The sequence below is a fragment of the Anas platyrhynchos genome, chromosome 15, assembly GCF_047663525.1.
Source record: "Anas platyrhynchos isolate ZD024472 breed Pekin duck chromosome 15, IASCAAS_PekinDuck_T2T, whole genome shotgun sequence".
Classification (NCBI taxonomy): Eukaryota; Metazoa; Chordata; class Aves; order Anseriformes; family Anatidae; genus Anas; species Anas platyrhynchos.
In genome coordinates this window covers 9,941,366-9,955,665 of record NC_092601.1, presented here as the reverse complement: position 1 = coordinate 9,955,665, position 14,300 = coordinate 9,941,366, and the positions used below count along the sequence as shown (strand labels likewise).

Here is a 14,300-nt window from a genome sequence, read left to right as displayed (position 1 = left end):
ATTTCAGCCAATGGAGTATAAGTACAATAGCCTAAATTTCCTATAAGTTAAGCTTCATCTTTTGAGAATTTTGTGTGCAAGTTTTATGGCTTTCTGGTTTACAGCATTTCAAGGCATGCATGCACATTGGGCCAAATGAATCAGACTCGGAGACAGCACGTCCCCCTTCTCCCATTCTGGAGCAGCTGGTGCTACTAGATTACCAACACTGGAGTATTGCGTGGCTTCCACTGCCCTCTGGGGCTGGCAATCACAAGAAATTGCAGAGACATGACCACAGCATCAAGCACGCCTCCTCCAACCTGCTCCAGTCCCTTCTCTCCTCCTGCCTATTTACTGCAGTGTGGCTTCTCTGAAGGTCAGCCATCCAGTCTGCAGAGCACTAAGATCTTTTGACTAGGATTTGGCATTTAAATAGCTTTTATTTTATTTTCAAGGCAACATTTTTACTTTTGCTTTTTGAGTATAAGTTATTCAAAAATGTCAGAGACGATATCAGGGAAAATAAGTCTTTTCTCTGTCTCTGTATACACACACAGCTATTTTTTCTATATTGTTTTCTTGAGGATAAACATACAGGTTGGGGTTACTGGTTCATTTGTTCAGCCAATTTTGCAGAACCGTCCTTGGCATTCAGGGACAAATAATACTTTCCAATCAGCAAAAAGGAGACAAAAGAGATAATCCAATACTGCATTAGATTTGCAAGCAGGTCAAGGTCTTATCAGCCTTAAAGATCTTTTTTTCAAAGAGATGCAAAAGGTTCTTAAAGAAATATATAGGACATTATAAACTTGAAGTAACAGTTCTAACAGCAGAGGCACTATACTGTTTCTTTTCAGTTTCTGATGACCTTGACTCTGTAATTATGAGCCCATTATTGTTATGTCTTTAAAAGACAATAATTGCCTCTACTGTTCTTGATTGCTAAGAAAATGGATTTTGATGCTCATTTATCAACTACCTGGAAACATCTAATACCAAGGTTAGTTCCAAATTCTGAGTCCAATCTGCTGAAAGAAAAGATGCCAATATATTTTCTGTCTACCAGCCTTTGGCCAAGATCAGTCTTTAAAAAACAAAACAACTAAAACAAGAAACTCCAAAAACATCAGAAAACCCATAGTTGCCGTTACCTATCTACCAATAGAAGCAATTTTACATTTTTTTTTTCTGAATAACAAACAGTTTCTCTCAATTAAGAATGAAATATATCACTGAGCTAACATGTAAAGCACAAGAGAGTTTCTTAGGAAAATCTATAGAGACCATGCCTGAAAGTGCCAGCCATCCTCTCTTCCTACTGGTTTTAGTGCTCAGCGTTTCACAAGATTTGACCGGGGTGAAAGTCATCACTTGCATGTAAACACTTGCATCACTTCACCCCAGTTAATAGATGTCACGCCTCAGCACGAGGAGAGCCTGAGGAGAGTCACACAGTGTAGGGTAAGGGAGCAAGAAGCAGCCTGGAAACCAGTCAGGCCCTGAAATTAAATAAGTTCTCTCTTTCCTGCCTGATAGCCTCTGCAACATTTTCTCTGAACTTCTAAATGTAGAAGAGATAAATTTAAAGACAACACAAACAGAGGTGGCAGTCAGTGCTTGTTTTTAATCTGTCAGACCAGCCTTACCTCACTTGGACAGAAGTCCTAGTAAGCTCAAATTCTGTGTTAAAAAGAAAAGCAGACATTGAGAGAGCTTTTGCCCCTGGCTTGTGCTAACGGCTAGCATAAGGTATGTGCACAGGTAATTTCTAAAGGTGGGTTTAGATGGAGTTGAAACCTTTCACTGCAGGCAACGTGAACTGGCCAGACATGAACCAGCTCTAGCCAAGAAGCCATGCACTCCAGGCACCATTGTCTGCTACAGAAAATTCCTGCCACACACACTTTTTCTACTTCTAACATGTTAAAATAAAATTGAGCCTCTTTTACTTTTTTTATTTATTAAAGATACCATATGTAAAATGAAACAAATAAAAGCTAAGCATGAGGTGGGAGATTCTACCTGACCTTGTATGACTTCCTGTAGTTTCCAATCCCTTTGTGAACGGGTCTTGCTCTTTTTCACATATTTTATTGATATAATATATATCAACAATAACCATGCTCACCAACAGCATTAGCCCGCATATTAAGCAGCTAGAATGGTGTCTCATAAAGCTAGATGCATCTCCTTCCAGGGAAAGGAGGTAAATCAGCTACATGGGGTTTATAAAGGTTCACTGGCTTTTGTTACACCTTTGTCACAGTTTATAATTCTCATAGACAAATGTGGAGGGGTCTTTCCCCTTCTTCAGGGCTGTATATTTCAAACACTGAAATGTGCATATGAAGTTATGATTCTCTGAATCAGATGTTCAAACTATATTCAAATTCAATTTCAAAACAGTGAAATATTAGAATAGAATAATTCTTTAGACAGATTTTGTAAAGGAGATGTACATTTGCAGCATTTTTTTCATAGTTACTTTGGTTCCAACAGCCTTACTCAAACACTTCATGTTAACTATGCGTTCAAAGCACTTTGTTCAACGTAGAGCTAAACAAGAAATATTTGGCTAAGAAGGACTTAGCCATTTTCCATCTACGAAATAAAACAGATCCTACCTCTGCCCCTTCTCTTCTGAGACAGACAATTCCTGTTTCTGCACGTATAGACTGGTGTCAGGGAAGCAGCCAAGGAAATGAGGAGCTGTAACAAACAAAACATTCCTTTTAAGTCGAGGGTCACTGTCAAGGCAACAATACAGTTTTGAGGTTTTCTGCATTAAGTTTTCCAGGTAAAATCATCTAGTACCAAAAATAAGACACTGATCCTGCAAGCAAATAAGGAGATAAGGATGATTTCACACTGCAGCATTCAATACTACAAGGTTGCTAGACTTTGCAAGAACTTATAGGAATGTGAATAAAGTTTTTAAAGAAAAAAAAATACACACGTCCTTTTAAGGAAATGCTACTTGTTTTAAACTTGATCAATATTATAGATAAGATTTGGCTTTACATGAGGAGAAGGTTTAAGTGGATTTAAAAGATACGAGAATGCTTTTAACTACAGTTTCCAGAGAAAGTCCAAACTCATTGGAGATGCATCTTCAGGCTCTGGATCTGATCTGATTATCAGTTAGATAGCAGAGGCAGTGTTTCTACTGAAAGGAAAGTACTCTTATCTACCTGACTGCAAACAGCTAGAGTTTTAAAAATGAATAATTACAACTCTCATGAAAACAAGACACAAAAGGCTTGCAGGTATTTGTTTCAAGACTAGGAGTGGAAATTCACTGCAATTTCTTGTGACTCCCAGGAGAAAACCTTCCAGAAGCATTTTTAAGAAGCCTACATATCCCTGTGCTCAAGTTTACATGAACATGCAACTTATGTCAACTTGAAAGGGATTTACATATGCAAGAGTGCATGAGAGCAGTCTGAACTCCATTCTTTTGATTACCCAGAGAGCAATGAGGGCTGGTTAGCCCTCATCTTGGGAGTATTATACATGACATTTTCACAGTGGGATTGCACCGGTAACTGATTGTTACCACACCACAGAACATCACTTCTACAGGGGGAACTTCCTCAGCTTTTAGTGCACAGAGCTGCAGGCAGGTGACCTCCTGCTTGTTCTCCAGTTTCCAGGCTGTGGCATGGCGAGGTACATCCCCACGTGTCTCTGTGCAATAACCATTTGGCAAATACTGTCCCATAACTAGAAGTTCAAGATTCATCTCCCACATGGAGAGAATCTGGTGCCGTTTTGATGGTTAACTAGTGAGTGCACGAAAACCTGGGCTTTCCAAAGTAACCATTTTTTTTTTTTTGCAAATACGCAGCGATTTAACCAGATAAACCTACCAGCCTTTTTGTTTAAAGAAAAAATAAATTTGTCCCATTGACACCATTATAGACAGCATGTTGCTATTCGCCCTTCATTTTGTGGAAGATCCTTCTATCTCCTTTCCTCCTGACTGGTAAGCAATGCTTGACTGTAAGAACAAAACCAGCTGTTTGACTGTCACTGAGGAGCATAGGACAGAAATAAAAGGAGGATGTTTTGTGACTAGAACAGAGCAGCATTTTGCCTGTCAAGCTGCCTTGCTGTTGATGAGACCACGCTTACTCACTTATGTAAAGGGTATGCAAAAAATAGAGCATGGTGTAGCAAGAGCCCGTCCTTGCTTTACAAAGGAGTCCAAAGCCCAAACGTACCTGCCAGGTCAGTACTCAGCTTGCTAAGTACAGACTGTAAGGCAATCAGCTACGCAGAAAGTGGATAGATTTAGATAATTCTGCTTAGAGCTGCTATATAACGAGACAGCTGTAGAAAGCAATACTTGTGGGCAACAGCTGCTCCCAAGAAGTTCCGAACGTGGAAAATTATGGCACAGAGCTGCCAGTCTGCAGAAAAGGCATTGAGAAGCCACTGTGGTTTGGCTGTTCATTATCTCAGCACAACTTACCTATCCATCCTTTCACAATCTCAAAATCATTCAGCCAGCTCTGTGACACCCTTCTTTAGCTTGTTCTTTCTCAGTTTTAAAAGGGGTCTTCAAGCAATCTTCAAATCTGTTATCTCTTTCTGAGGGCCTGACCTGTTTGGTACAGACATGTAAATCCAGAGGAGTACTGGAGCTTTAAACTCCTGCTACAATGTTATCCTAATGCGCTGTCACATGCTTTTGAGGTAGAATTGAAGTAATTTATGGGACCTTCCCTCATATTTTTACAAGTGTTTTGAAACTGATTAAGAAAGCCTTCCTCTGGAAAAAAAAATAATTCTTTTTTGCAGTCTAGGTATACTGAGTACACAGTACAGTTCCCGGTCCAAGCCTGGGAATTTCCGTGTCAGTAACAGGGCATGCAAAAAGAAAAGCCAGGATGTTAAGACAAGTATCTGGGGTACTAAATTCTCACATTGCCACTTTATTTCAAGCTCTCCTGCCATGGAGGTGTGAAGGAAAAGAAGGTGAGTTACTGTGGTGGAAGCATATGAGAGAAAAACAAAAACTGGGCTGTAATCTAGGAGCACAGAACCCTCAAAATCACTCAGTAGGACTTTAATTCCAAGTAATTTGCATTGACATGCAATCCCCTCATTTGGGGGGACTTGGATGCCAGGAGTTGGATGGGCTTGTAACTACCATCTCTGCCATATGAAATCCAGTTCAGGTCCTAAGAAACCCAGGGGTTTAATTAGAAAGTGAGATACTAAATGATATCTTTTACAAGTCAAAGCTGGAATTATAAAAAAACAAAAAACAAAACAAGCAGCTTTTGCACCCATCTGGTGATCTTCAATGCACCTTTGATCCTCCTAAGTCCATCGAGGATTACACCTAGGTTTTTAACCTTTTTTTTTTTTTTTAATTATTTTTATTATTATTTTTATTTCTTCTGCAAATCCTGGAGTTGCTATTACCTTCAAAGCATTGTTTGTTTTCACCTAAGTCAAGCAGTTACGCTCTACCACAAAATCCCATTCTGCTCATCACAACACAGATAAGTAACACAAGCTCTGCTGGAAACCTGGTTCTGGCTCTTTTGTTGTCAGCTTGTTGTGATTGTATGCAACTGAGAAAGGCCACAGCCCTCAAGGGCTTCCAAAACTTTTGCCTCCCCTGGGCAAGGAGAGATAGTTTGTCTTAATGGTTCCAGATGGTTACTAGAGATTAGTATTGCTCAGCTATATTGCATTGATGATCGTTCTCAGAGCAGGCAAGCAGTAATTAATTGATTCCATCTGTATCTACATTTGGTCGGAGGGTCATTTATACTGTCCAGTCCTACAAAGCAGCAGAGGGCATCAGATAAGATGTCCCTGTTGGGATGCTGTGATGTTTAGAGACTGATGAAACTGAAAGTCTCTCTATAGAAATGTTAATACAGAAGCTCAAGCTATTGCAATGAAATTACTATAGCTTCAAGTTTGAATACAGAATATATAATCTTGCTGTGCTATAAACGTGAAAGTCTTATTTCATGACAAAATTCACCCAAACTTCAGGGACACTGAAAATAGTGCCCTCCTTCCACTCTTAGTAAAAACACTAGGTCTTCCCAAGTTTGAAATAACATATGCTTTCAATATATGGAGATCTACAGAGAGAATCTGTATGTGGAATGTTTTAAATATAATTTGATCTAAAAAATAATAATAAAATAAACCACATAATGATAATACATTATCAGAAACTGCATTAACACAAGGTAATTATTTCCGTTGAAGGTTGGAGACTTCTCTTCCTTATAGCTCCTCAATCTGCCCAAAGACTTGCATTTGCAGGCTTTTCATGCAAGGCCCAGGGTTCACTGCACAGCTGATTAACAGCAGCATTGAAGTCTGGCACCACTTAGGAATGAGAAAAACACACACAAAAACACACTCAAAAACACACACACACACACACACATGAAAAGCAAACTTTTGCCTTAAAACCATACGTGCTTCATACTTTCTACCTTCCTTTTGAAGATTTGACATGCAAAACTACTATGCATAATTTTTGGTTAGAAGGTCACGTTACCTCAGAAGAGTGAAGCACCTTCTATTAATGTTTACCATTTAGAATTGAACCAGAGATTCTCTGTCAGTGACCTATTTTAGGAAACCCAGAGTGCAAGGTATTACAGTGAGCATATTGAAGTTGTCTTTCACTATTATTTTTGGAATACCTATTACTCTGCTAGATTATTACAATTATGTATTCATAAAAGAACAATATACCTCCCTCCTCCCTGCCACAAAGATTCCTGTATTTACTGTAAGTAAGAATCTTCTAGAGATCCAAAATCAAAGACCATTCAAGATTAGTCTCATAACTGTCACTATACAAGATCAGAGTTCGAATCACTACCATGTAACATTTCTATTCTGGCAGAATTTGAATTATTAGGGTGATGTAAGGGTCTTTGTAGGGTTTGCCTGAGAGTTCTCCAAATTACTATTTTCAGCAGTTGTCTTCTTGACTGGAGGAAGCCCACCGGAGAGCCCTGGTCTTCCAATTGATCTGTTTAATCCAGAAGACAGGATCTGTGGACAGTTCCTTATTTCCATAAGGCAGGTTCTAAAGTACTGAATTACACAAATTGGATTTATTTCATTGTTTGTTTCCATAGATGTGACTCGTGGCATCACAAAAGAAGCATCTGAAGGAAGAAAGTAGAGTCATTTCTTGTTAGTGGGTGCAGTTTTTCCCACAAAGAAGAAACCTGCTGGTATTAGTACTCGACTACCATCACTGGCCCCAGACTGATGGGCAAATTTCTTCCTGTGAAGGCTGGACCTCAGTCCATCATATTTTAAGTGGGCCTTTGCGGATATTCTGCGCATTTCAAATAGGCGCCTAACCAATTCTGTAAGAGGATTTGCTTGGTCACAAACCTGTTCAAAACAGCCAGGTGGAAACCTGATACTTGAAAGCAAGTGACTTATATGAAGGCCAGCACTCTATTTTAGCTCATGCTTTTGTTTGCCACTATTATTCAGTCCCTGTACAAAACAGGTAAATATAGTATTTCACTGTAGGCATATCTATAATTGAAATAAACTTGCAAGTAATCTATTCTGGCTATGTTGTAGTAGCAGCTGTCAGATCGAGCAGCACTTCGTAAATCACCTTCTGTTTAACATGCGAGTGCTGGAGTTATTTATAACTATACCATATAAACGTCACAAAGGATGTTTGGTGATTCACAGACAATAACATAGAACATAATGTGGGACAGACGTAGAAGAGAAAGCTGCCTTTTATTTATTTATTTATTTTTTTTTAAAGGCAGAACCATTTGGGATTTCTCTCACTACTCCAAAGCTGTACCCAGTGGTGTGAGCATTGCCACTCGATTGGACTTCCCGCTTTACCTAAAAACCTGGACAGTTTTTTTTTTTTAATTATATTTTATTTTTAAGAGCTGGACTTTATATGATGGCTTTTTGGAGCTATTTATGCTATATTTGCTATATATAGAACAACTTAGAGAAAATTTGCATGTAGCAAGCTGGTGTCAAGCTTACCGGGCTCTATCTACCTCTGAACCACCAGTTGTACCACTCACACATGTGACCCAAGGGACATAGATGTTGTTTTGCTAAATATGTTGAAGGTGACAGCAAGAAACAGACCCAGGGGTTCCACCAGGCTGAGGGAAAAAAGATAGTTTTAGACCTGTTTTGACAAACACGCCTAAAACTGTGCAAAGCTGGCATATTTCTAATTTGACAACAGATCTCATTAACATCCGGATTTCCACAAAAGTTAAATAATTATTATTATTATTTAAGTCTGTCAAAATATCCTCAAAAACAAAGCTAAATGCAGGATAATTCAGAAGAACTTACAGGTTTTTCCTCTGATTTTCAAAATCTGTGTGTCACTGACTCCATGGTTACATGTTGTTTTTTGTTAGGGAAAGGGATTTACGATTTTATTTATTTTTTAATCTGAAGGTGTTAAGTTACTCTCTTTGCCATTATTATTGTGCACCATGACCTGTGGTAATTTCTGGTTGATGATCATGATATGCAGCTCAAAGTTCTAAAGACAGTGATAAATACAAAACAATTTTAGCTATATTGAATTGACTGCTAGAGCTTTAAGCACTGGCAAATGCAAAAAAACCTTTCCTCCTTGTTACAGCTGGCTTTCCCCTTCTGCTTTTTACTCTACTCAATCAACCGCATCACTCCAGTAGAGTGAATCTGCCAGAGCTAGCAGAGATTAGATTTGTCCAGATGTTTATTCTGTACCTTCGGGAAAGTGCTGGATTAAACGGATCTGCAGGCTCATGGATGCAGCTCTTAAGGAAACGTTTGGAATTGTTTTCCCATACTGCAATAACAGACTTACACCAATGTGCAAACCACAGCCTCCAACTTAGGTTGAATGATTAAGTCACAGAGGATGCAATCCTACTAAAACTGCAATGAAAAGTAATACCTAGCACCAAGTATGAACGTGCTTCCCCCTTCCCAAACGCTACCACTTGCCTGAATACTGATTGTTGAATACCACTGATTGTTAGTCTTCAATGCAAGTAGAACAATGAAGATTACAGAAATAAGCAGTGTTTTGCTTATCGGTCAATTTTATATCATGGATTGTAAAAACAAGCACCTTTAATTTCAATCTCAAGGCTCATAGTCACACTTCAGTCTCTTATAGCTTAAATACTTCATCACGTAAGGTAGGTCTAATTAGAGAGATTAAGGTATTACAGTGAAAATGAAAACAACAGAAGAGTTTTGTTTTTTAAAGAAAAATGTTAATTAGGGATTCTACAATGAATTCTTATTAGTTTATTTTAATTAATAGTGTATTAGTATTTGCATGCACTACTTCAAAATCAGGAGGGATATAACATTCTGTCACCTGAAGCATTAGAAACAATTGTTAGAATTGTTTCCTAGCCACTGAATTTAATTCTCTGTGGTTGACAAAGGTTTGACAGTAATTACTGGAGATAGCACTAAAGACGACTTCAAGGGCAAACTCCATCCCAACAACAACAAAAAATAAGCCGAAGTTTACGAATTGAAAATAAACTTGGAAATTTATCAAACCCACTATTTGTTGACAACCATTAAGTTTTTCTTTGTAACATAAGAGACCTTGATGCAGCTACAGCTTTTTCTGTTCTATTTTCATTTTTTTTTTTAACTTTTTTTTTTTTCCTTTTCTGATTTACTCATGTTTTATAGCAACTCAGAGAAATCAGATTTAAAGGCATCTATAAAACTTTATACCATTATCTAGTAGCTGATGCAGATGTAGTCAGCTCATCCAGCACAATTTCTCATTGCTTGTTGAAATACTAGCTAGTGGCTGCTCTTTGCAAACATAGCTAGTGTCTAAAAGCTGGAAGCTCCAAAACCACCTATAAACCAACCAACCAAAACCAGCCAGGCTTTATAGGGGCAGACACAGTCAGTCAGATCCTGACAAAACAGGCCATCTAAATGCTACGTGTATTTAAATTCTTCACACTCTTACTTTGAAATGAAGAGACAGCGTCCACGTATCCTTCACAGTTCGTTAATCTTACCGGGATGCAATGGCACATTAATCAGAACTAGTGAAAGTAATGCTGTCCACAGCTGACTAACACTCAAAAGATGCCTCATTACATTTCTTTGGAGAAGCACATTTATCCAGCACAGTATCCTTAAAGGATTTAATTCCAAACATAAGCATCTTCACCATTTACATAAATAAAAACGCAAAGGATCTTTTCTCAAGTATTTCTTTTACTTCAGTAACTTCTTTGTTAAAAAAAAAAAAAAAAGTCTGGAAAATTCCCTATTACACCTCCTTACATTTAACTTGAGAGTTAATTTATAACTTTAGTGAGATAAAGCCTATGATAGGTGAGAGGGAGACATCTGCTTATTAAATGTCTTGCAATTTAAGAAAAAAAATGAAGATGAGTATTAGAAAACAGAGCATTAGTACAGCTTGACAATTAAAGACCATACATTAAGAAACATAACTTCAGAGCAAACACTGGAGCTGGCAGATTAACTACTATGCAGAAATTCGAGAAGACTGCAACAGATTCTTTGACTAGTCTTTCACCATTTTGACTGACTAGAAATCAATACCACAGGTGCCACAGAACGTAATTCCATTGGCTGTGTCCTTATTGCCTTCCCCCCACCCCCAAATAAAATCTTTAGGAATTAGATTTTTAAAGTTAAACAAGATCAATCATTACTTTAATCACTGTTTTACTGCTTTGTTTTATTAAGCAATAGATATTGCCCTTTGAGGTTTTGAATTTTTAATGCAGTTTTAATCCATAATACTCCTCTGTACTCCACTGATCTGTATTTCTCCCACACTATTATAATTGCAAACAGAAATTGTCCATACAGCAAATCCAGAATGTTTCCATGGAGCAGCAAGCAACATATGGAGCTCTGAAATGCTTGCTTAGAACACATACATTTTAAATATTAAGAGGGTTTAAGTAACATCATAATAACAATAACTTAGACCTAGACTTTAAAGAAACTGTAAGCACACTTAATTCTTGCAATAGTGTACTCCATACTAGGCCTAATTTACTGTATTTAATTGGTTTGAAAACTCCCCCTTTCTCCTTTCCTCCCCTCCCCTCCCCTCCACTCCCCCTTTGGAACATATATCCACTTGGCTGCATCTTTCCTAGGAGACCTGACTGGTCTTGAACAAGTACTGATAATGGTCCCTCACCAAACTGTGATTTTCTGTATATTAATAGCACATTTACAGCGTCTTCAAGATAAATAAATAACTCCCCTTAATTTTCAGAAGAGCTAAATGTAAGCACAAACTTCAGAAGCCACTTGGAGCCAAAAACTGTGCCCCAGCATAGGTACTGCAGCTCTACAGCATGAAGACAGGAACAACCACAAGAACATACCCTGACAGAGATGTATTTTGATAGCTGCTTCTGACTCTGCACTCAAAAACTACTAGGGGCTGAGGAAACCCTTCCAGCCATCCACCCAGATTCCCCAGGAAGGGCTAACCACCACCACCCTTCCACCGTTACTCACCCAGCACACAGGTGGGGCCATGATCTTAAAGTAGACTCAGCCAATCCTCCTTCCATGGGACAGCAATGAAATCTGTAGATATTAAATAAAAATTCCATTAGGCTCACTCTCATTTTACTGAAATTTCAAAGATCCTGGGAATTAATAGATATGCAAAAAGTTTTGCTACTATGCTTCTTTGCCTTTTTACCATAATAAGAGATGTATATGTCTTATCCCCTATGGCTTTTTTAAGTACTAGGGAGTGCTATAATGCAAATACAGCGGAAGAATGTAAAGCAGGAGCACAAGAAAAGTGAATAAAATCAACTCATTTTAATAATATAAATCACAGTTTTCTTATCATCAAACTATCGATCTACAGGTTGGTGTTAATCTACACTTTGGTAAATAAATGTATTTGTTTTATCAGCAGGGCATAGGAAGGGCTGGGGTGGGGTAACACCTCCCACCTTTCCTAGCGTGGTGCTCTGGGTAGGAACCAGGAGCACCTGCAGCCCTGGCAGAGCTCTGCAGCTCTTCAGCACCATGTCAGAACATCGTTCTACCTCCATTATTCTGCAAGATAAAGCAGATAGGAAAGCTGTCTAGGCACTGAGGAAGCACACGTTGTACCCTTTCTAAGTGGATGCAAAGAAGTGTCTGTACAAGTAGTGTCCCCTCAGCTGTCCTTGTAGCAATGGGGTTGGCATCCCCAGCTCAACACTACACTTGTGGGCCCTCATCTGTGGCCTGTTACAGGCAATGGGAGCCACTGCAGTGACTGCAGGGGGCTTTGAATCTAGCCCTGGAGAGGAGCTAAGCCTTCACTCTTGAGCATTCAGAAAGACAGAAAAACCTGTCAAGCAAAACAATTGCTTTGAAATATTTCTTCACTGACTTCTCATAGAAGGGACTCTGGCTATTGAAACCGGCACAGTATTGGGAAAGAATAAAGCTCTGTTTTCCAGCTCACCAATCAGTTGATGAGTGTTAGCCTTCCAGCTGCTGGGAAATAATCAGCTGATCCCCCAGTCAATAAAAAATTGCTAAGTAGCAAATATTATGTAGAAATCACAAGTATGTGAAGTTGTATGTCAAGCATGTTGTATGAAGAACTCCGTATGCTTTTGTGTTGCCTTAAGTATTTTGTGTTCTTACACTGTTGTATTTCTTTACCTTATGTTTTTCTTAGTGACAATATGTTTGTAAAACAGCACTTTAGCCAACTATTATATATACATTACATTAATTTATGGTGATTTTTTAAAAATTATGTTTCAGCAAGATGAATTTTTAATATGGCTAACAGTGAATTCTCTTATATACCATTAGGATAATTGTTCACCACCTCTACAATTTTCTGCCTTTCAGCCCTGCAGTTTATTTGTAGTTATTAATTCCAGCTGCTAGTAACACTTGCCCTTAGGTCATTTGTACAACTAATGTCTTGGGGTCATAATAAAAAATAGTCTGATTCCATTATCAGAAATGTAAAATGTTGATGCTGCTCTACTGTTGCTCACAAGAAATGGAAGAAAATATAAAGATAGTTTCTCTCAGTCAGTCACTTAATGGAAACAAATATTCAAAAGAGAGAAGTGCTACATTATGCTGAGGATTTGATTCTTGTCAAGCTACATTTGCTAAACGAAAGCCTGTTAAAGTGAAATGACTGAGGATCTTCCTAACATTTAAGGAATGGTTTGATTTTTTTTCCTGTTCACAGTACAAGAAAATAGTTTCTCTCCTTTAAGTTACTCCCTCGGCTTTCAAGCATCCGACAAGTCAAATGCAGCCACATAAATCCCCACGCTTATTCTGAAACAAACATCATCACAGAGGGCTGGAGATAATAAATGCAAAACATGCATATTTAGGAATTAGGACACCAGGAACTACTTGCCAGAGGTAAAATGGTCTGCCACAGACAAGAGAGATTTTAACATGAGTTTAAATTACTCACAGAGGCATCCTCAGGCTCCGTCTGATTCTCTGGGCTGTCCAAAGATGTATTCTAGAATGCAAAAGAGAATTGTCTCAGCTCATCTTTTTGCTACCAGAATTTTTTTTTATTTTTTATTATTCTTCCTGGCATTTTAAAACTTTTTTTCCCTTCCATTTATTTAAGAAAAAAGTTTGAAAAACTTAAGTAAGAAATCTCTTAATTCATAAATTCGAACTATAACATTTTTCTTTCCTTCCACAAAGAATCTCCACCAAATCTTTTGACCAAGGTATCTTTTTAGTTAGTACAAAGAATACCAGCAGAAGAAGGAACAAGGGGAACAAAAAAGCTAACAAGTAGCTGCTATTCTCCACAAACAGGCTAACAAGTTTCAGAATGGGAAAGCTGTTAGAGAGAACACGCAAGTCGGATGTTTCAGGTCTTAGGCAGTATTGATCTTCTTGGGCTTTTTTATTTGAGGTGAAAAATGTTTTAGAAGATAAAACAAATATAAAATTGCCTGAATTCAGGGAACTTTTTCATCAGTGCTTGCTTTTAGGTGGCTCTCACATGGAACAGCCAATGGAGGCAGTTGCCCAAGGCAGCAAAGTGTTGGGGACTGTAAAACAGACGTTGCTTTCTTGCTTGCTTTGCCTCTACCAGAACTCTGAAAAAAAAACCAGGGGCTGCTACTACCACAAATTGGAAATATTTCAGGAAGTTAAAAATGTCTTCTTTGGTTGCTCTTGACACCCTCTAACCCTCAGCTATGGAGGGATCAGCCTGACCTGAGCACAAAGGCCTTCCCTGGTCTGGGTGCCTGGGCTTTCTCCTTTTC

General features: G+C 38.4%; 2 protein-coding genes across 5 annotated transcripts in view; one reads left to right on the top strand and one right to left on the bottom strand.

The window, feature by feature from the left end:
- The window catches only part of LOC101800169 (uncharacterized), a 421,465-nt gene that overhangs the window by 52,675 nt on the left and 354,490 nt on the right, over nucleotides 1-14,300 (bottom strand). For all 3 annotated transcript variants that reach the window (XM_072023988.1, XM_072023989.1, XM_072023990.1), the window contains 3 exons: nucleotides 13,481-13,531; nucleotides 11,536-11,607; nucleotides 2,610-2,694 (listed from right to left, as the gene is read on the bottom strand). In XM_072023988.1, coding sequence (XP_071880089.1) covers nucleotides 2,667-2,694; nucleotides 11,536-11,607; nucleotides 13,481-13,531 — 151 coding nt within the window. In that variant the 3' untranslated portion in view covers nucleotides 2,610-2,666. The remainder of the gene's footprint in view (nucleotides 1-2,609; nucleotides 2,695-11,535; nucleotides 11,608-13,480; nucleotides 13,532-14,300) is intronic.
- SHISA9 (shisa family member 9) overlaps nucleotides 1-14,300 on the top strand; it is a 181,427-nt gene that overhangs the window by 41,858 nt on the left and 125,269 nt on the right. The window lies entirely within an intron of this gene.